This window comes from Ochotona curzoniae, unplaced genomic scaffold, assembly GCF_017591425.1.
Source record: "Ochotona curzoniae isolate NIBS_2020 unplaced genomic scaffold, NIBS_Ocur_1.0 scaffold_3890, whole genome shotgun sequence".
NCBI lineage: Eukaryota > Metazoa > Chordata > Mammalia > Lagomorpha > Ochotonidae > Ochotona > Ochotona curzoniae.
The window spans coordinates 42,490,884-42,513,267 of NW_024467115.1; the positions used below are offsets into that span (position 1 = coordinate 42,490,884).

Here is a 22,384-nt window from a genome sequence, read left to right on the forward strand (position 1 = left end):
ACACAATCTCTCATGGTAGACACAAGCTGGTATGTACATTTTCAGTAAGAAAAAAAATCCCATTTTTCTTTCTCTGCTCTCCTCATGGCCATTACAAAAGTTGCCGCAGACACATCCTGAAAGCAATAGGTTTCCATCCCACTAGAAGAAAGAACTGTAATTTGAAAATGTCTTAAGGACACTGAGCTGCAGGTAGTGAGAAATCTGAAGAACATGTTACCAAGCCACCACTCTGCATTGGTCATTCACCTTTGACACCCTGGGTCTACCCAGCACAGTGAGCAGGTTCACTGCACACGGCCCCTGGAAAGAACCAACGCAGACCCGAACAGCCATCTCCAGAGAGCACACAAGAACATCTGAAGCACTAATTGATGAGTGACCTGCCATCTACAAATGGTTTCATTGCCATGAGAATAGTCCCATGGCTTCATATTTTAAAAAGCGGAGGAAGGTAGAGAGAAGCTAACCCTAAAGTCCAGCACAGTGCAGTGATGAGGACATCTGACTGAGGCAGAAGGTCCCCATTGCCACAGTCCAGGAAGCTACATATCTGAGGAGCAAGCAGAGCTCTAGAAAGGCAGCTCTCCTCAACCTTGGCATGTCCCTCACCCACAAGGACCTACCAGCTGGGTACAGAAGTGCCTGCATCGATTGTATTCAAGGATTACAAATAGCTGAGCTCAGAATCTTTCAGACTTTACTAGGTACACATTGTCACAGGCAGCACAGCCTTACTGACCTACTGAAAGAGCGCAACAGCAAGGAGCAGACCAGCGACAAGGCCGAGAGTGCCCCCACACAGCACAGTATCTCTAGCGGCCAGAATTCTGTGAATGCAATGACTGTATAAACACAGGCAGGATGTCCATAAGAGGGCATAGCCTGAGAAGGGCTCAGGGTATTCCTCAACTCTTCTCTTCGAAAAACCAGCAACAGGCTTGTGACCACAGCGTTCCCCGTGATAACACTCACCAACAGCGTCACGGCCACAGCATTCCCTGTGACACACTCACCAACAGCCTCACAGCCACAGCATTCCCTATGACACACTCACCAACAGCATTGTGACCACAGCATTCCCCGTGACACACTCACCAACAGCCTCACAGCCACAGCATTCCCTGTGACACACTCACCAACAGCGTCACAGCCACAGCATTCCCTGTGACACACTCACCAACAGCGTCACGGCCACTGCATTCCCTGTGACACACTCACCAACAGCGTCACGGCCACTGCATTCCCCGTGACACACTCACCAACAGCCTCACAGCCACAGCATTCCCCGTGACACACTCACCAACAGCATCATGACTATAGCATTTTCTTTTAGATTCTCACAAATAGGGTCCTGTCTATATCATTCTCTATATTCAGGTATTAATAAAAAATGTTGCTTTCACAACTAATAACATAATAAAATAATATGGCTGATGTTGTTAACACAAATATATAAAAATCACACACACACGTATCTACACCTCCTTATATACATGTGCACACATACACACATTAATATCACATTCATGGAAAACTACCAGTTGACACATTTAAAGTGCCTTTCTTGAATTACTTCAAGTTGACTTTGCACATGCACACTGGTCACATACCATTTGTAACTGTTACTGAATTTTGAAGATTTTCTACCATCTCTCCTGCTGTTAGTCTTCGGTGAAAACATGGTTACACTGTGGAAAGAAAACTACTGTATAACTCCAAAGATGTAAGGGTTTAATTTTTAATTAATTAATTAGTTAATTAATTTAAATTAATTTTTCATTTTTCATAATGAAAAACCTCATATATCTGAACACCAAATCTTCCAGCTGTTCCTCTTTTCCAACTCCTCATTCTGCCTCACAGTCCCAACTACTCCAGCCTCAGGGAACACGTCTTGCAGTCCATGTTTCTTTGTGACTGTTTAAAATCCTGTGTTATCCCCCTGTACTTTCTTAACACCAAGGCCTGAGTGGAGCCCAGGGCCATCCCTGGTACAGAGATGCACTTACTCTCCTGGGCTTTCACACACAGTCCTACACCCTGAAAGTCCACACTCAGCATCAAGGCCTTGACCGGTCTGGGACATGGACTGAGGCATCATTTTGCTGAGGACCAAGTCCTGAACTCCTCCATTGCTCTAAATATCTGCTCACGTGCTCTTCCATCCATCACTCTCCATTCACTGCCCCTCCACCTATCTTCCCGTGTCACTATCTTTACATTCAACTCATCCCTCAATTCATTCTACCGTCTCTCCATCCTTGTATTCATTCCTCTCTCCACATCATTCTACTCTTCAACCATCCACACACTTATCCATTCTTGTCCCCACTATCATCCATTTCTTTCTCCACCCACTGCCTCTGTTTGCATTCCTCACTCCCTCCCCATGTAAGTGTCTGATGAACAGGTCTTGAGCAAACAAAGGTCCATCTATCATTGGTCATGTCAAAGAGAAACAGAAAGGCAAGAAATGGATGGCAAGGGTGGTGGCAGCCATACGTTTACACAAAGCAACTTGGGATGGAGGTCTGGAGTCCTCCGAGCAAAGGGCTCAGGTGAGTGAAGCTAGAGGTCAACAGGTGTTGGGTGCTTGATGGAGGAGAGGACAAAAGTTAGCCAGCCAACCAAAGAGAAGCTTAGTACCTCACCAGGGGCCTTGGCATTCTGAACGCAGGGTCAACCACTATAGTAAGGGATCAGGAAATAGTCCAGATTTGGACTAAGAGAAGAGATGTGTGTCAGTACTGTACACACACAAAAAAACTCACTTTGCCAGTAAGAAATCTGGGGGTCCCTAAGGCTCATGGTCAGAGTGCAAGGCCATTTCCATTTCCTGTCTCCCTGCTGAACCACCTCCAGCAGGCAGTCTGGCTCACACGGAGCTGTGTTCTAACAAAGAGCCCTGTGGATGGGACCTGGAAGACCACCTGCCCCTGATGCAGGCTCTGCCCACTTTTCAACTCACCAGGAATTCTGGTATAACCTGACAAGGACCTCACAGGCCAATTCAACGCAGCACACACTGAGCAATGGCTGCCACTGCCCTGACATGACGCTCCGGGGCTGCCCACATTTCTGCCTCCTCTCCCCATGGAATGCCCCACTCACAACATCAGACACATTTTCTGCCCAACTAAACCCTGCATTACAACACAGCACTGCTTCTGTCTGTTGCTGACACAAAGCGACATGCAAGCTACCGTGCTTACCATGGTGCTGATGTGTAACCCGATGACCGGATTTTGCTGTGAAAAACCAGAGGTCGGTCCTTTATGATACTCTTGACTGCTGCATGAAGGCAAGTTTAAAGGAGAAGCAAATATTTATCATTAACAGACACAGAAAGAGCACGCTCTTAGAAACAGTCACACAGGTATAACGACGTTTCTGACCCATAAACTTGAGGTTTCCTACCTGAAGCCACGTCAACCAAAACCAGCAAAAGGAGAGTCAACCAAGGCACTAAATGTATGAGGAAATCCCATTCTTTCACCCCATTCTGCACATCTGCTACAGCGACTTTCCCACCCGTGGACACAGGAACACGAGGCAGAGAAGGTGAGTATCACAGGACTGCACGGCGCATGCAACTCCACCCATGGAAGAGGAGGAAAGGGCCCCATGAGACACTCACTCTGAAGCCCCACTCATCAGCAGCATCAGTGATCTTAATCCAAATGTCTCCCCTTGTGTCTGTGCTGTGATAGAACGGCAGCACACAACACCCAGAGCTCAAGGCAACAGGGCGTGAGCACAGCCTGCTGAGTGCAATGACAATGTGGGAGACCATCGCAGACACCCTCAAGTCCCAGAAGGCATTCAGCATGACCAGGGACACACGTAGAACATAAACAGGGGTTAAACTGAAGACAGCAAACACCCCCATCACCATGTGTGTGTGAACGTATCATCTCACAGTTACCCTGTGTGTGTGCATGTGTGAACACATGCATTGTCTCACAGTCAACTCACGCATGTTTCAACAGCTGCTAAGCATACCTCCTCCTCAGCATAAATCCCATAAGCCAGACCCTACATGCATCTCTAGACTAGCTCACCCCACAGATCTGCCATCCGACTCCCTCTCTCCATCACTGCCCACACTATTTCTGTATAAAAGTTGGAAAGATTCAAGCTTCCTCTTGTGTTGGCATAGTGAGTCACTTCATGAACTCACTGCAGGCTCACTTGTGCGCAGCAATGGCTGAGTGACTCTGGGGCACATGTGTGCATTCACCCACTGCCTCCCTGCGGTTTCTCCACACACTGCAACAATCGAGGTCCAAGTGCAGGTGGCCCCCTTGTCTCCTGGGAATTCTTGTCAGGAGGAGGCTATGCTGAGTGGAACATTAATTCCATTTTTAATTTCTTCGCAAGCTTCCATCATCTTCCATAATGGCTGTGCCAATCTGCAGTTCTACCCTCACTGCCCAGAGTTCCTATTCTCGCCACAGTCCACCCACCAACCTTGAGCCACTAAGAGCCATCCCAACAGACACGAGCTGGAGCCTCAGCACTAGCGCACGGTGTTCCTGGAGATGAGGGACTATACACATATCTAAGTCTGCCCATTTCCTACTCAGGTTATTTTTTAATGAGCTCTTTATAAATTTTGGATAGATTTAAACCTCCAGCTGCCTCCTGGCAGCTGGTGGGTCTCAGGACGGGGCGTCTCATGCCTGGATCCCGGACGGCCGCCATGGGCACATGGTGAGCCGTCCTCCCCGGGCCTGCTGGGTTTCGGGGGCCGCTTCCTTCGGGGTGAGTAGACCGAGGGGGGGAGACCTCCGGGACTGGGCAGGTCCGGGGCCCACCCGCCGCCTTCATGGGGCGGTGAATGGGATTTGGGAGGGGCGCGACCTTGGGCCTGGGTTATTTAAACCTCCAGCTGCCTCCTGGCAGCTGGTGGGTCTCAGGACGGGGCGTCTCATGCCTGGATCCCGGACGGCCGCCATGGGCACATGGTGAGCCGTCCTCCCCGGGCCTGCTGGGTTTCGGGGGCCGCTTCCTTCGGGGTGAGTAGACCGAGGGGGGGAGACCTCCGGGACTGGGCAGGTCCGGGGCCCACCCGCCGCCTTCATGGGGCGGTGAATGGGATTTGGGAGGGGCGCGACCTTGGGCCTGGGTTATTTAAACCTCCAGCTGCCTCCTGGCAGCTGGTGGGTCTCAGGACGGGGCGTCTCATGCCTGGATCCCGGACGGCCGCCATGGGCACATGGTGAGCCGTCCTCCCCGGGCGGCCAGTGCGCCATTTGGTGCCAGGCTCTGCCTGCTGGCCGCCCTGCTGGGGAGCTCTGGGGATTTGGTTCTTTGAGTTGCTGCTTAATTAGCTCCAGGTTGAACCCATTGTGCTTCTTGGACCTGAAAGAGGCAGTAACTCTTCCTTAGCAAAACTTGTAATCACTAATAATTCTGAGCACCAAATACCAGTCATGCAGAAGCTATGGCTTGGGGCTTGCCCTGCACAAGTAGCTCCAACAGTTGGCCAATGTGTCAACTGGTAATGGAACAGAGTAGATTAGGCACGACTGAACAAACCTTAGCCCACAAGTAAAACTAGAAACCAGGAGGGAGCAGAGGTCATGCCGAGCTAGGCTCTTGTACCTGCTGGTCTGTGGGAGCCTGGGACACTAAGCCACAGTGTCTAAGGCAGAGTTCGGGACAGGGGAGGGGTTGTGCCAAGCTGAGTCAGAGCATCCATTGGCAGGCATGTGATCTATGGCTGGGAACGGACCCGGTTGGGGAGCAAAGGGGACAACCCTAGCTGGGCTGAGGTTCCCACCAAGAGGCGCGTGGCCTGGAAGGGGGCTGCGTTCTGATCTGGAAACAGTTGTAGTCTCCCTTGGCACAAGTGTGGACTGGGATTGGATGCACCGAACTGGGCCGGACCCCGACTCCCCCTGGTGTTCTGGAGGACCAGGGCAGATGTGGGATGGACTAGGCAGGGTCTCAAACCCTTACTGAGCCATGTGTGAGCCATACGTGGGTATGGACAAACCATGGCTGGGCTGGAACATCCAACAGCAAGAACCAGATTGGGTTGAAGGCCAGTCAGGAAAAGCCACAGTTCCTGCTATGACAGGAGGTGGACTGAGTAGGGTTGGCTCATGGACCCACTGGTAAGCGTGAAACCTGGCATTGGGAGAGGTTCTGATGGAGGAGCCTGGGCAACTCCTCTGGCAGGACACAGACCCAGCAGGTAAACGCAAGAAACATGATAGGAAACAGCCCAGAAAAGGCCATGGAAACCTACCCACTGGCATACAGTTGGCAGACGTGGGGGCAAGACCAGGCTGAATCTGTCCACATCATCCCCTGGCAAATCCAGGCACCAGTGTGGGTCGACCCAGGTTCGGTCGCAACAAAGACTAGTGCACATTATGGAATGCCGAGGTGAGGTTGCCTGTACCAGAAGGGACCGCAGCGCCCAACCAGCCTGAGAACAAGCAAGGAAGTGGGCAGAGCTGGCAGGGGAATAAGGGAGGGTTCCTTTGCTGGACAGCTACTACCGCAGGAGAGCATGGGCTGGGATGGGGGCAGACCAGACTAGGCAGAGCTACCACACCTGTGCGCCTCATGTGGACTAGATCAGGGAAAAGCCAGGCTGGGCGGATTATTCCTACTGGTGCAAACAAAATTAAAGTGGGTGAGGTTTGTTTGGGCAGCATCAACTGGAATCTGGGAGTGGGAGAGGCCTGGGAGGGAAATAGTGGGCTCATCCCTCTTGGGTTACCACTTCCATGGGAGGACATAAAACTAAGACAGCGGCTGGGGTGGAATGGGATGTGGGACAGACTGGATTACTGCTACACTTACTGGCAAACCAGGGTAGGGGGTGGGCCTGGTTGGGGTTATTGTGGGTCGCTCCAACCTAGGCTACAGCTCCCGCTGGTTTATGTGAGGGCCAAGTATGTGCTGGGCAGAACCAGACTGGACTGCAACACCCATTGGCTCCAGTGGAAGACGGGAGTGAAAACAGAACCAACCCAGGAATTGCAACCACCAGCTGATTGGAGCGATGGACGGTGCCAGGCCCGGTACTTGTTAGCACATACAAGAAGTTTCTTTGGAGATCTTCCTAATCTAAATGCTGGACTCAGAACCATAACAAAGAAAAGAGAGAAGACAGAACGGGTCAACCAACCATCTAAGCTATGATGGACTATGTCAATCAGTGGATTTTTCAAAGACCTCATAGTGCTTGGAGCGGCAAGATTGACAGCGATTCATAACTGTTGCAATATCAAAACCACTTGAGCAAGAACCTCAGAGCATGCCCTACACCCGGGACTTGGGGAGGGTGGGAAATTGGGTGGGCCTTCTCCCTTAATACCCCCCTTTTAAACATGAAGGTAACAATATGGAAAACATATTAGTATTATCCACTTTCCTGTAGCCCTCGAACCTTCTTACCCTAATTAACTATGTAAAGAATGTCAAAATAAAATTTATTAATAATAAAAAAAATAAATAAATAAATTTTGGATACTAACCCTTATCAGACATGTGATTTACAAATAATTTTCCTAGATCTTAGCTGTTGTTTTATTCTGTTTACTTTTTCTTTGCTGTGCAAACCAGGATCACACTGATTTATTTTTGCTTTGGGGTCTGACCTTTTGGCGAGTCCAAGGAAATCTCTGCCACACCAAGACCAGGCACACCTCTCCTGAGTTCTCAACTAGCAGTTTTATACTTTCTAATCTTCTCTTTAAGTCCTTCCTATACTTTAGATTCATTTTTGGGTGTGGGTTAAGATTGGGGTTCGATTTTATGTTTTTGCTCTCATGTGAAATTGTTTTCTCAGCCCCATTTAATTAATCTGAGAGAAATATCCCGCTACCCAAATGATACTGGGATATGAAAAGGAAAAAGGAAGGGCTATGTTTCCAGAGATCTTATAGAAATTTCTAGTGAAGAAGAGAAAAAACAAAGGCCCTGAGGCACTAGAGAAGACAGAGTGGCTGCTGTGGAAGCACCACGGACCAGCCACATCACAGCTCAAAGGGGAGAAAGCTGCCACATGCTGCCACCCAGTGTTAGCTAGGGGAATCCACGGTTCCCACTTTAAATTATTAATATTTTTTAAAATTATTTCATTTTGATAATCTTCACATAGCTGATTAGGGCATAAAGGGTCAAGGGCTGCAGGAAAGTGGGTAAGATCATTGTTTCCACATTAATTTTTTTTTTCTCTATCTGGGGTCAGGGGAGAGATAAAGGGAAAAGCCCCACCCAATCCCCCACCCATCCCAGTTCCCTGGCATGGGGCATGCTCCAAGGGTCCTGCTCATGCAGTTTTGATAGCTCATTAGTTCTGAATTGTTGCCAATCTTGCCTTTCCAAGCACAATGAAATCTATTCAGAATCCACTGGCAGAAAGTCTCTTCATGGTTGGGGTTCTGAGATCAGCAGTTCAGTTGGAGGGATCCCCAAAGAAACTTCATCTAATATGATCCCAGACCTGATTCTTGTATGTGCTTGCCAGTACAGGGTCACACAGTGTCACCCCAATCAGCATATGCATATGCTGGTGGTTGCATTTGCTGGGTCATTTCTATTTCCAGACCTGTCTTCCACATAAACCAATGGGTGTTGCACTCAAGCCTGATTCTGCCCAGCACACACTTGACCATCTAGCAAACCAGTGAGAGCTGCAGCCTAGTTGGGCCTGCCCCTATCCTGGTCCCCATGCTTGCCAGTATGTATCACAGACTGGTCCAGTCTGTCCCACATCCCATTCAGCTCTCACACATGTCTATGGGCATTGAAACCTAGTTCAACCCAACCAGCCCTACTTTCCAGCCCACATACATGCTGGCAGGTGCCATTCTGTCTAGCCACCCCTGCCCTAGTCCTGGTTTTCATGCTGTCTAGTGGGAGTGGTAGCCCAAGAGTGGGGTGCCCACTTTTTCCCTACTGAGCAACTCCACTCCCAGATCATGCTCTCCTCAGGTGATTCTGCAGTTTGATAGAATTAGGTCCCAGTGTCAGCCTCTCCGGGGTGACATTACAGCAAAGCCCAAACAACCCTCACCCAATCTGATTTATGCTTGCACTAGTAGGAAGAGTCAGTCCAACCTGGCTTTCCCCTGATCTAGCTCACATGAGGCCCACAGGTGTTGTAGCCCTGCCCAGTCTGGTCTGGCCCCATCCCAACTCACGCTCTCCACTGGGAGTGGCCGTCCAACAGGGGAGCCCTCCCCATTCTTCCTGCCAGCTTTCCCCCATCCCCCACTGGTTCTTACTAGTGTTGGTTGGATGCTGCAGCCCAGTCTGGCTTGGTACCCCTCGCCTTGGCATTTGCCAGTGAGTGCTGCAGCCTGGCCCAGCCCACCCTCAATTCCAGTTCACGCTGGTGATGGTTATAGCCTAGCCCAGCCCAGCATACACCCTACTCCAGCTGTAATCTGTACTAGTATGCATTGCGACCATACCTGGCCCAACCCACACCGTTCTGGTGCTCCAATTCATCAGCAGGTGATGTGAACTGGTTCAGCCTGATCCACCCCAATCTGTGCAATGCATGACAGTAGGTACCGTAACCTGGCCTGGTCTGGGCTTCTCCTTATCGTGTTTCTTGTGCTCACCTGCAGGGACTGTGTCCTGCCAGAGGAGTTCCCCAGGCTCCTCCATCAGGACTTGTCCCAGTGCCAGATCTTGTGCATACTGGTGGGTCTATGAGCCAGCCCGACTCAGTCCACCTCCTGTCTTGGTAGGAACAGTAGTCTTTCCTAACTGGCCTTCAACACATTCTGGTTCTTACTGGTGGATGTTTCAGCCCAGCCAAGGCTTCTCCATACCCAAACACAGCTCACACATGGCTCAGTAGGGGCAGAGACCTAGCCTAGTCTGTTCTACACCTACCCTGGTCCTCCAGAGCACCAGATGGGGCTGGAGTCTAGCCCAACTTGGAGTGTTGAACCCTAGTCCACACTTGTGCCAAGGGAGACTGCAGCCATGTCCAGACCAGGACACAGCCTCCACTCTGGCCGCCGCACTCACCAGTGGGAACCCCAACCCAATCAGGGTGTTCTTTTAGCTCCCCAACAAGGCCCACTCCCAGCCACAGATCGTGCACATGCTAGTGGCTGCTCTGACTCATCGTGGCACAGACCCTACCTGTCTTGGCCTTTGCCTTCAATGCTGTGTCCTGGCCTCCCTGGTTCATGCAAACCAGCCAGTGTAAGAGCCTAGCTCAGCATGACCTGTACTCCATCCTGATTTCTGTTTTTGCTTGTGAGTTAAGGTTTGCTCGGTCCTGCCCAGTCCACCTCCTTCCATAACCAAACCACACTTTACCCAGGCTTTGGAACTACTATGCCCAGCTTGCCCGACCCCAGGCCTGGACCAGTGGTCAGCAGTGAGAGTTGTGATCCACCAGGGGATTTCTCAAGTTCCCCAAGTTGATCCACTTCCAGGCCCTCTGGACTTGTATTTCCATGGGGTTTTCCCCACACATCCCCCACAAAATCTACCCCTGGACCTGTTTCTCTCGTGTCATGACCCTGCATAATGTGATCCATCCTCTGTTCCAGCACTCTGTCAGGTACCTAGCACTGCCAGACATGCCCCCAGCCATAGCTTTCATGTGGACTGGCATGTGACAGCCAGAGATGCTCTACGCTAACAGCCTGAGAACTCCCATATGGGCTGGTGAATCAGTCTGGCCAAAATGAATGTAATGGACTCTCCCCTCCAAATCACCAGGACTCAGTCACCACGCTTGTCAGCAAGTTCTGTGACCCTGTCGCTGGGAGTCACACAGGATTCATCCCTCACCTACTCACATTGACATTATCCCTAGATGTCCCTTTGGCAGCAATTACATACCCTAAAAACCCTAGCACTCACTGCCAGGCAACCAGCAAGCAGAGCCTGGCACTGTACGGGCGAACTGGCCGCTCAAAGCTAGGACTCGGTCACCGCGTGGCAGCAGTGACCATGGCCTGAGTCCCAAGTGTTGGAGTTCGGTCTCCAACCCGTGCAGCAGCCACACTGTAGGGGGCTCCTTTCGCCCCAGCCCCAGGGCTGAATACTGCCCTGGCTCTTCCTGCCACAAGATGGTGATGGCAGGGCAGAGCCAGGGTTCTTTTCTTCTGAAGATTTATTTATTTTTATTGGAGCAGCAGATATACAGACAGGAGAAGAGACACAGAGCATGATCTTCCATCCGATGATTCACTCCCCAAGCAGCCGCAACAGCTGGAGTTGAGCCAATCCAAAGCCAGGAGCCAGGAGCTCTTCCAGATCTCCCACACAGGTGCAGATTTTGGGTCGTCCTCGACTGCCTCCCATGCCACAAGCAGGGAGCTGAATGGGAAGCAGGGCTGATGGGATTAGAACTGGAGGCCTTTTGGAATCCTGGCACTTGCAAGGCAAGAACTTTAGCTGCTAGGCTACCACACCAGGCCCTCTCAACACATATTTAATAATCTCACTGGGGATCTTTTTACTCAGGAGTAAAGATTCATATTGCAATGCATCTTCATTTCATGATGTACTTGCCTCTATTATACAGTTCATCCACATTATAAATATATGAACATGCATGTTTACCTATCTGTTGATCTTGCATTGTTCATGAAGGTTGCCTTATATCATAAAGAACATATATTTATCCTTTGGGATTATCTTATTTCATTGAGCATAATGGTCTCTAGTTGGGACCACTTTGTTGCAAATGGTAGAACTTCATTCTTTTTAATAACTAAGTAGTATTCCATGGAGTAGATATACCACAGTTTCTTTATCCATTACTCTTTCAACAGGCATCTGGGTTGTTTCCATATCTTCACTACTACAGATTGTGCAATGGTAAATACAGGATTACAGATCCCTTTCTCACATGCAGCTTTATTTCCGTTTGGATCTATTCCCAGAAGTGGGGTTGCGGGGTCATACAGCAGGTCAATTTTCAGATCTCTTGGCACTCTCCACAGTGACACTGATTGATTGCACCAGTCAACACCCACCAGCAGTGAGGCAGGGTACCATTCTCCCCACGCCCCTAACAGCAGGTGTTGTTAGTAGAGCTCTGAGTATTGGCCAATCTCACTGGAGTTAGGTGGATCTCAATGTGGTTTTCATTTGTATCTCCCTGACAGCTAGGGAACCTGAGCATCTTTTCCTAAGTCTGTTAGCCATTTCAATCTGTCCTTTCGAAAAATGTTCACTTCCTTCACCCATTTCTTCACAGGGTTGTCTGTTTTGCTGTTGTTGAGTCCCTGAAGCTCTTTATAAATCCTGGACATTGGTTCCCTGTTGATTGTACAGTGTGCAACAATTTTCTCCCTGTTGGTTGCTTCTCCACTTTGCTGATTATCTCCTTTGCTATAAAGAAGCTTCTCCACCTGATGCAGTTAGTCCCATTTGTTTATTTTGCCTTTGACTGCCTGTGCTTTTGCTGACTTTTCTAAGCAGAAGTCTTTCACAATTCCTTTATCTTGGAGAGTGCTTCCTATGTTTTCTTCTAATAGTCTGATGAGTTCTGGGTACAGATTCAGATCCTTGATCCATTTAGGGTATTTGTACTTCTGCAAACTGCTATCCAATTACCCCAACAGCATTTGAGAGATCAACCCTTTTCCCTGGGTTATTTTCAGTTCTCTTGCAGATTATTATCTGGCTGTACCACATGTGGGCTCCCTTCCAGGGTTTCTATTCTGTTCCACTAATCTTCTCTGCTTCTGTACTAGTACCTGACTGCTGTGATTTCCACTGCCCTGTAGTATGTCTTGAGGTCTGAAATTGTGATTCTTCCAGCTTTATTTTAATTCTTCAGGTTAGCTTTGTCTATTCATGGTGTCTTGTGTTTCCAGGTGAATTTTCCTATTATCATTTCTATTTCTGAGGAGGATGCTGTAGGGATTTTGACTGGGATTGCACTGAATCTGTGTATTACTTCTGGTAATATGCACATTTTGATTGTGTTGGTACTCTATCTTTCAATGTCTTCTTCTAGCTCTCTCTTCTGTTTTTATTATTTTCATCACAGAGTCTTCCAAGTCTTTGGTTGGGTTTATTCCAAGGTATTTAAGGTTCTTCTCCACTATTCTAAAGGGAGTGTGGTTACAAGTCACTGCTGTATACCAGGGCCATCATTTCGTTTTGCGCCCTGCTACCCTGCCAGACTCTCTTGCAAGATCCAGTAGTCTCTTGATTATTGAGTCCTTCGGTTCTCCTATGTAGGGAATCATGCCATCTGCAAATAGGGATAATTTTAATTCCTCATTTTTTATTTCAATTCATTTAATTTATTTTTCTTGCCTAACTGCCCTAGCCAGGACTTCTAATACTGTGTTCAACATTTCCAATACTATGTTTCAGTGGAGAAAGCAGGCATCCTTGTCTAGTCCCAGATTTTAGTAGAAAAGCTTCCAGTCTTTCCCTATTCAGTATGATGTTGGTGTTTAGTTTTTCATATATTCTCTTTTTTTGAAGATTTATTTTGTTTTTATTGCAGTCAGATTTGCAGAGAGAAGTAGAGACAGAGGGAAAGGTCTTTCATCCACTGGCTCACTCCCCAAGTGCCCAAAACCACCAAAGCTGAGTTGATCCAAAGTCAGAAGCCAGGAGCCTTTCAGGTCTGCCACATGGCTGCAGGGTTCCAAGGCTTTAGGTCATCCTCCACTACCTTTCCAGGCCACAAGCAGGTAGCTAGAAAGGAAGTGGAGCAGCCAGAATATAAATCAGCACCCATATGGGATCCCAGCAGTTGCAAAGCAAGGACTTTAGCCACTAGGCTAGCCAGGCCCCATATATTGTTTTGATTGTGTTCTAGAATGTTCTTTTTAAGCTTATCTTGCTTAGGGTTTGTATTCTTCAATTTTTTGATGTGCTGTATCACATGTATTGACTTGTATAAATTATACCATCTCTGCATTCCAGAGATGGTCCAAATGAATGATCTGTCTGACCACACACCTCCACACAGTGACCACAGACACCACAGCTCAACACCCCTCTGATCCAACACCAGAGAAACCACCCACAGGTTCTTGCCAGTCTTTAAAATCCCTGTGAGTCAGCTCAGGGAGAGCCAGGGACATGCTTCCCAGCAGGAGGGCAGCAGTCACCTGGCGCAGGAGCAGAGCACAGGGCAGCTGACAGTAGAGGGCTGGCAGGTGTGCCTTCATGGGGCGCGCACACATTGGCTGCAAGGTGAAGGTCTGGAGTTTACAGCTTTCCTATTCTTACCAGATTGCTTTTGACTGGCAGGCTTAGCACTTTTTCCCTGAATAGTTCCAAGATAGAGCGGAGATGTTGGCAGGACACAGGAGCTAAAATGAAAGCAAAGCCACGATGCGAGAACAATTACAAGACAGAGTCGTTTCCAGGAAGCACACACTTAAAGGTAATCACAGCAATTAAGTGATGTGGACAGACAATATTTGGATAGGGAATTATCCAGCTTATTCTTACTCTGGCAACAGAAAAGCTAATGCACTTTAATTACAGTGCCATTTTACAATTTCCATTAATTAAAGCAATATTTTGCACTGAAATCCACTCTGAACATTCGGATGTGGATTCAGGTGGTGTAGTTGGGAGTCAATTTACGTTTCTCAACAATCAAAGGCCAGCAGAATGCTTTGAACTGAGACCCAGCCATGAGAATACTACGAGGAGAAGACTGTACCTGGCCAACACAGAGAGACCCCACCCCTCGGCCAAGCTCCACTGTGCCCTTGCCAGGGCTGCCAGGTCAATCTCCAGCACAGCGATCTGGTTTCCAAACAAGGAGGTGAGCAGGCAAAGTGACTGTGAGGAACAGAACCACAGGATGAGTGTCACATTGCTGACCAACAGGACACAGGTCCAGCTACAAGCAGACTTCACCACTGACACAGAACTCAAGTGCAACCACAAGCATGAGCTTCACTCACACTCAGTCACTCCACCTGGCTGGAACGGCAGCTACTCGGTGTTGTATAGCAGACAAAAGCACTTCTTCATGTGTAACATCTCACTGCTTGGCAGGCTGTTAGAACACTGTGCCAAAGGTTGGGTGTGCTACAGCTAGCTCTACCATGGGAAGCAGCTGACGACTGACCTTGAGACCAGAGGTTCCACTTGTCACAGAACATGAACCAGCAACCTGAATGCTGAGACTCCTGAAATCTTCAGAAACACAAACATACAACATCTAAGAGATGAGCATTTGCCGACTCCCACAGCCCATCCAAGCACCCACCATGCACCAGCACAGCACTGGGGACCTCGCCGGGAGGTGGGTCCCTTCTCTCATGCAGCTGAACATCAGCACAAAACTGAAAATCTGAGTAAGTGGTGCAGGGCTGAAGTCAGTTCTCCACAAGAACTTGTGACACGGGAGCCACACAGGCAGTCACCTGACCAGAGCACACCACCTGAGGAGTGAGACCCAGGCAAGACCAAGGGTCATGAGCAAATACCAGGACCCTCTGAAGGCCAAGGGCAGCAATGCCATCGAATTTGCAGTAAGAATCCAGGTGGCTCCTGGACTTCCAGCAGGAACTGGAGACCAACTGGGAGAACATGACAGGGGAAGAGGAGAAACTGAATTCTAGTGGACTACTCACTGCTAGAATATCTGCTGGGGGAAGCAGGTAAGCTGGGGTAACTGCTTCTGCATTGCTGCTCATGACACACCAGGGTAGAGGACAAGAGTGGAGAGGGCCTTGGCTCAAGCTGAGACATCTGAGGCTGAGGAGCTTGCAAGGATGTCTGGAGCAGAGACGGGTGTCCCACAGAAACAAGGGGCGATGGTGGCAGGAAACGCCTTTGGGCATGCCTGACACATACAAGGTGAAGGGCCACAGCTGCCAAGCACCATGGCATAAGGCATTTGCCACTAATAGCTAAACAGCTCTTGTCCTCAAATCTAAGTGACAAGATTTCTACACCACAATTTTCACCAACCCATACACCAGCCAGGGAAAAGTACTACAGCCATATGTGGTTTACAGCAAAGATTGAATTCACGATCTTACCCTTGTACTGTAAGACAGCTTCCAGCTCCAGGTTCGCCAGATTAAGCAGGAACAGGCCAGCGGAGCTCCCAATCCACAAGCACCTGGTGTGCTCGGCAGAGAGGCTGACACTAAGAGGGAAGAGCATCCTGCTGGCCAGACTCCTCATGGCCAGGCTGGACATCCCACTGGGCACCTGCCAGGTCTCCACCCACAGACACACCTGAGTGGCTGTGGGCCCCTAAGGGGGCCGTCTGCTTGCTACACCCTTGGGTGGCTCTAAGGATTTTTATGTTCTGACCTCAGTGTTGGGTTTCCGGATATCCACCGTCTACTAAACACAACTAACTCAAAATGGCCACAGCCTGACACCTGACCCAGCTCCACCCTGGTCTGTAAGGAACTCACTGCTTTCTGAGGTACCCAAAGAATCTGCACCTTTATGAAGTCAGCACTCAGGTGAGTGTCTCCCTCAAGTGAGCATCTCAGCTCAGGTGAGCATCTCCCTCAGGTGAGTATCAACTCAGGTGAATGTCAGCTCAGGTGAACATCTCAGCTCAGGTGAGCATCTCCCTCAGGTGAGGGTCTCTCCCTCAAGTGAGCATCTCCCTCAGGTGAGGGTCTCCCTCAGGTGAATGTCAGCTCAGGTGTGTCTCCCTCTCTCAGGTAAGCGCCTCCCTCAGGTGAACGCCTTCCTCAGGCAACCATCTCCCTCAGGTTAGTGTCAGCTCAGCTGAGTGTCTCCCTCAGGTGAGCTTCTCCCTCAGGTCAATGTCTCAGCTGGGGTGAGTGTTCTTCTCAAGTGAACACCTGGCTTTGGTGAGTGTACTATTTTTTATGCTGCAGCCACTGTACTTAAAAGATGCTGCCAGCGGTGTTTCTAATGCAATAAGCCCACAGGCCCATGACAGCAGCAACATGAAGACAACTAGAGGTGTGACTGCTGGAGCTGTCAGCAAAGAACCTGACAAGGCTCTGCCAAGGTGTGCCAGGCCAGACTTGGGCCCATGGCCTCGAGCCCAGGCTTGCTCACAAGCCATCATTGTTCCCATCCAAGCTTAGCCGGAGTAGATGCAGTATTCCTCTCCTCAAGGTCCATTCTTGGACATAACTGACCCCACCTTCACTACATGTAAGACTTAACTAAAGGGCACAATGAGGACAATCAGGGTTAGCCATGATTAGAAGCTATTTGTTTTCATCTTAGTCATCCTTAAAAGAACCGATTGGCCATTTAAGCCATTTAAGAGGCTTTCTTTCTCTGGCTTTGGCCAGGCTCATCATACTTACCAACTGCAGTCAGAACTCAAGACGGCTGAGAGGTCACAGTGTGCAAGGCTCAGGATGGGATGCATCACTTCAACTTCTTCTCCCCCCAGGTACTTGGTGGAGGGAAGCTCTTCTAAGGAAAGGAATCACTGATGAGAGGCGAGAGTAACACTACCCACAAACTTCACAGGCAAACAGCACGAGAGGGCACCTGGTGGGTTTAAGAAGCCAGCTGGGACGCCTGCACTGTGTACCCAAGCGCCTGACCAGAGCCATCTGCTCAACTTCACATCCAGGTTCCGGTCAATGCACACACAGAGAGGCTCAATGACTTGGGTCCCTGCCATCCACATGGGAAACCCAGAGGGAGGACCTGGCTCCTGGCTTTGCTTAGTCAAGCCCTGTGTATTGTGGATATTTGGGGAATAAATCAGCAGAGGGAAGATCTGGGTGGGGGTGTGTGTGTGTCTATCTCTGTCTCTGCTCCTCAAAGAAATTGAAGACAAATTTTTTCAAAGTTTTTGAAGGCCAACGAGTAACACAATGGAATTTAGCAGTCAATATATTCCTAAACTAACTGAGACAGTCGGAAGGAGCATGCTGCACTCCCTCCTGAGTGTAAACTTTACTTTGCTACTAAGTCCTCTTCCTCTACCACACTTCATCTACATCTCATGCTCAAAGACACAAGACCCTCGTCTGCTCCCCTCACAACAGTAGCCAAAGCAGGAAGGACAGAGCCCACCATCAATCCCTTCAGTCCTACACACCTTACAGAGGAGTGAGTTATGCTGGCAGGTGTGTTAGTGGAGATGTTTATAGAGAGCAAAGGGACAGGGGGACATACAGAGAGTGCTCCCCAAGTGGTTAAGATGGGCACAAAGGAAACCGGGTGCCAGGAACTCAATCCAATCCCCACAATGGCTTAGGATGCACTCAGGATCCTCTAGCTATCTCCTGTGACTTAGGAATGCCAGTCTAACCACTTCTCATGATGGCTCAGGATGGACACGGGATCATTCTAATTGTCTTTTCTAATGTATCTGTTTGAAAGTCAAAGTTACACAGAGAGGGAGAGAAAGAGAGGGACAGAGAGCTCCTCCAACTGCTCCATCAAGTGGCTGAAATGCCACAACTAAGCCGGGCTGGAGCCAGGAGTCAGGAGTCTCATCCAGGTCTCCCATATGGGCGACAGGGGCCCAAGCCCTTGGGCCATTTTCTACTGTCTTTCCCAAACCATGAGCAGGGAGCTGGATCAGAACTGAAGCCGACTCTGAACTGGTGCCCATGTAGGATGCTGTTATCATGGGCAGCTCTCACTACAGTATCACTATACCACAGTGCTGGTCCCTCATTCCTTTGGGACATTTTCACGCTGTGGAATTAAATAGACATACAGTAAAGAGAAAGTTTTCAATGTAGGGAGTGTCCAAATACTTCCCACTAAGACTGACCTTGGGGTTCCAGGGACACATGCTCTAAACCCCGAGAACATCTTGCTTGGGGAGTTCCTTTGCCTGTCTTGGGTCTTGCAGCACATGTGACTGGGGTGCCCACTGGAAGGACTTGGATCACAGGCAGACATCCTGTGCTTGCACACAAACCTACAAGAAAACTCCCCCTTGGTGAGCCTTGTAGGCATTGTCACAAGCAGCCGTGTAACTCTGATGGGAGAAGACAACGGAAGTCTGCAAATGTTTCCTCACAAACTTATACAGCCCTCTCCTTAACTGTCTGTGCTTGATTTTACTGGAATAAATCATAACCATGAATATGAAAAAAACCTACACCTTGGAGATGTGCGTGTGGGGCATGGGGCCCCTACATCCTTTTTTTCTTTTCACATTTTATTATTATTGCTATCATTTTACGATACAGTTCCATATTCCCCTATCCCCTCCCCAATTCCCTCCCCCCCCAGTTTCTTTATATCATTATTAACATATAGTTCTTCATACTCAGTCATATGTTCATCATTGCGGGCATGGACAATGGCAGAGAGTCCAGAATCCTATTGTCAAAATATAATATAAACAGTTTCACTGTAAGTCCATCTTTGTCTGGAAACAGAGATGCATACCACACTGCATCCTCACATCTGGTTGATAGTCTCCATTACATAACTACTGTACATTCCCTTAAATGAAAAGTCATGATACAAAATCAACAATAGAAAGAAAAATAGAAATTTACAATGCCATGAAGTTAAATGACATGTTACTAGATATGACAGTCTCCATTACACAGCTACTATACCTTCCCTTAAATGCAGAGCCACAAAACAAAATCAACTTCCAGGAGAAAAAAGAAATTAACAACACCAAGAAGTTAAACAACATGCTATTAAATGTATAATGCGTAGCTGAAGAAGTGAAAATCAAGAACCTTCTTGAAGAAAATGATGCCACTGTATGATCTACGAGTCATTGAATGATTTAATCAGAAGAAAAGTGTTTTAAAGAGATGAAACCAACAAAAAACAACAAAACCCATGTGATAGAGTTTTTGCTGATCCTTGTTGGAGTGTGTCTCCTCCTGACAATAAACAGATGGGTTTTGTTTTTTAATCCAGTCTACTAATCTATGATGTTTGATTGAGCTTAAGCAATTTACATTCAGAGTTAAATATACATAGGTGGTACTTTGGTCCTGTAATTTTAAGAATGGGTTGTTCATTGATTTAGTCTTCTGTTGTCATTTTACTGGGATGTTCTTCCCGTTTGCCTTTGGTTTTGGTAGGTGCTATTCCTCTTCTCTGTCAAGAGAACATCTTGAAGTATCATTAGAGAGCAGGTTTGGAAGAGGCAAATTCTTTTAGCTTTTCTTTACTATGGAAGAATTTTATTTCATTTTCAAAGATGAAAGAAAGCTTTGCAGGGTATGTTATCCTAGGCCGACAATTTTTTTCTTTTAGAATCTGGAATATGTCACTCCATTCTCTTCTGGCCTGTAGAGTTTCCTATGAGAGATCTCCTGTGAGCTTAACTGGCCTTCCTTTATATGTCAATTGATGCTTTTCACGTGCACATTTAAGGATCTTTTCCTTATGTTCAATTGAAGAGAGCTTGATAATCATATGTCTTGGTGAAGATCGCTTTTGATCAAGCCTGTTGGGAGTTCTGTGTCCCTCCTGGATCTTGTTTCCCAATTCTTTCTCCAGATTAGGGAAATTTTCCTTGATTATTTTATTAAATACATTTGCAAACTCAGCTTCTCTTTCTGCACCTTCCGGGACTCCCATAACTCTTGTATTTGGCCTCTTAATAGTGTCTTTCAATTATTGAATACTTTTTTTGGCCTGATCCAGCTCTGCTTCCAGCTTTTTGTTTGCTTCCCCCTGGTGACAGGAGATATCTGCCAATTCTGAGATTCTTTCTTCGGCTTGCTTCATTCTATTTTGGAGACTCTCCACTGTACTTGTAATTTGCTCTACTGTGTTCTTAATTTCTGATATACCAGCCTTGATTTCCTTTACTGCTTCCTTAAATTCTTTGAACTCTTGCATTAACTTCTCATTTTTGACCAGAATCTTTAAAATGAGTCTTATGGATTCTGTGTGCCCCATTTTCTCAATGTCTTCCTCTGTTAACTCTGAGGTTGGCATAGGGTTTTGCTCCTTTGCAGGGGAGTGCTCAGTAATATTCATTGTACCTTTGTCTCTTCTTTTGCTCTTGATCATTGTACTTCTGGTTAGCAGAGTCTTCTCCTTGGGACAGGTTTCTAAGCTGTGTCACCCACAGGTCTACAATGCGATTTTACTTATTGCAGTTGGTATACAACTTTTTGCTGGCAGCCGCTTGTGCCACAACCTCCAGCGGGTTCCAGGTCTGGGTTCTTATGTCAGATATCCACCGTGGTCTCTGTAGCCCCAGCTCTTGGCTCACCACTCTCCTCCTCCTGTGATACTGTGCTGAGGCTGCATTGTTGTCTCTGAACCTTTCTCCCTCTTCCGGTTGGAGTGGGTTCCAGGATTAAAGAGACACCAGGTGTCCTATCTAGTTAGGTTGTTGGTGGCGCTAATCTTGTGGGAACTTGTTGGACGCTAGGTCTGAGTGCCACACGGACATGTTTTGACCGGTACGATGCCACAGTCGGTATTATTTTCCTGCGGGACCTCAGCAAGTTCTCGCAAGCTCAGCACATGCTGTTGTCCCCTGCAGTCCCAAAGCTTTTGCCACAGTGCGCAAAATGGCACCCGACATGCTACCACAACAGTTCCTGATCTGCTCGCTGACAGATCTGAGGGTTACCCAGACCTGCCCTGGATGGAACCCGTAGAATGCCACGTCGTTGCAGTTCACCGAGTCAGAAATGAACTCACTCCCTCTCAGAGCATGCTCAGTCCTTTCCCTTGCCCTTTCCTCCTTAGGCAAAATGGCGAACAATTCAGCTCTAGGGTGCTGACTGGGCTATGAAATCCTCGCTGTTCTCGCACTGCCCGCCTGGGACCTGCTGCTCTGTCTCTGCTCCTGGTCAAATCAAACGGACCAGCAGGACAGACAGTTCCCCGTCTTGGTTCACCACCCAAGCTCCCAGTCAAAGTCCCTTCCCACCTGGTTGCTGGTGGAGTTCCGGCTGCTGGTGGAGTTTAGATCGCCGTGCTGGAATATCATTCACTGCAACACCACAGTGCTGTGCCCGCTGCTTTCCTGTGTCTGTCAGTCTCCAGGTACCCCTCTGCTGTTGTTCTGTCCTTTCGTATTTCCTGAAATATGTCCTCTCTGCTTCATTCTGGTTAAATGCTTCTCCGTCCGTTTAAACGTGTCCTTACCCTATTCCGCCATCTTGATTCTCTCCTACATCCTTTTTTTTTTTTAAAGATTTATTTATTTTTATTGGATAGTCAGACGTACAGAGAGGAGAGACAGAGAGGAAGATCTTCTGTCTGATGGTTCACTCCCCAAGTGACTGCAACAGCTGGAGCTGAGCCATTCCGAAGCCAGGAGCTCTTCCAGGTCTCCCTCGCGGGTGCAGGGTCCTAAGGCTTTGGGCCATCCTCAACTGCTTTCCCAGGCCACAAGCAGGGAGCTGGATGGGAAGCAGGGCCACTGAGATTAGAACTGGCACCCATATGGGATCCAGGCGTGTGCAAGGCGAGGACTTTAACCACTATGCTATCATGCCAGGCCAGGGGCACCTACATCCTTAAGAGTGCT

General features: G+C 48.4%; 1 protein-coding gene across 1 annotated transcript in view; it reads right to left on the bottom strand.

The window, feature by feature from the left end:
- Positions 1–22,384, bottom strand: part of WDR27 (WD repeat domain 27) — a 164,907-nt gene that overhangs the window by 117,643 nt on the left and 24,880 nt on the right. Inside the window, exons 9-15 of the mRNA XM_040965372.1 lie at positions 17,250–17,361; positions 15,981–16,084; positions 15,062–15,129; positions 14,648–14,769; positions 14,206–14,288; positions 3,216–3,294; positions 1,614–1,691 (exon numbers count right to left, since the gene is read on the bottom strand). Coding sequence (XP_040821306.1) covers positions 1,614–1,691; positions 3,216–3,294; positions 14,206–14,288; positions 14,648–14,769; positions 15,062–15,129; positions 15,981–16,084; positions 17,250–17,361 — 646 coding nt within the window. The remainder of the gene's footprint in view (positions 1–1,613; positions 1,692–3,215; positions 3,295–14,205; positions 14,289–14,647; positions 14,770–15,061; positions 15,130–15,980; positions 16,085–17,249; positions 17,362–22,384) is intronic.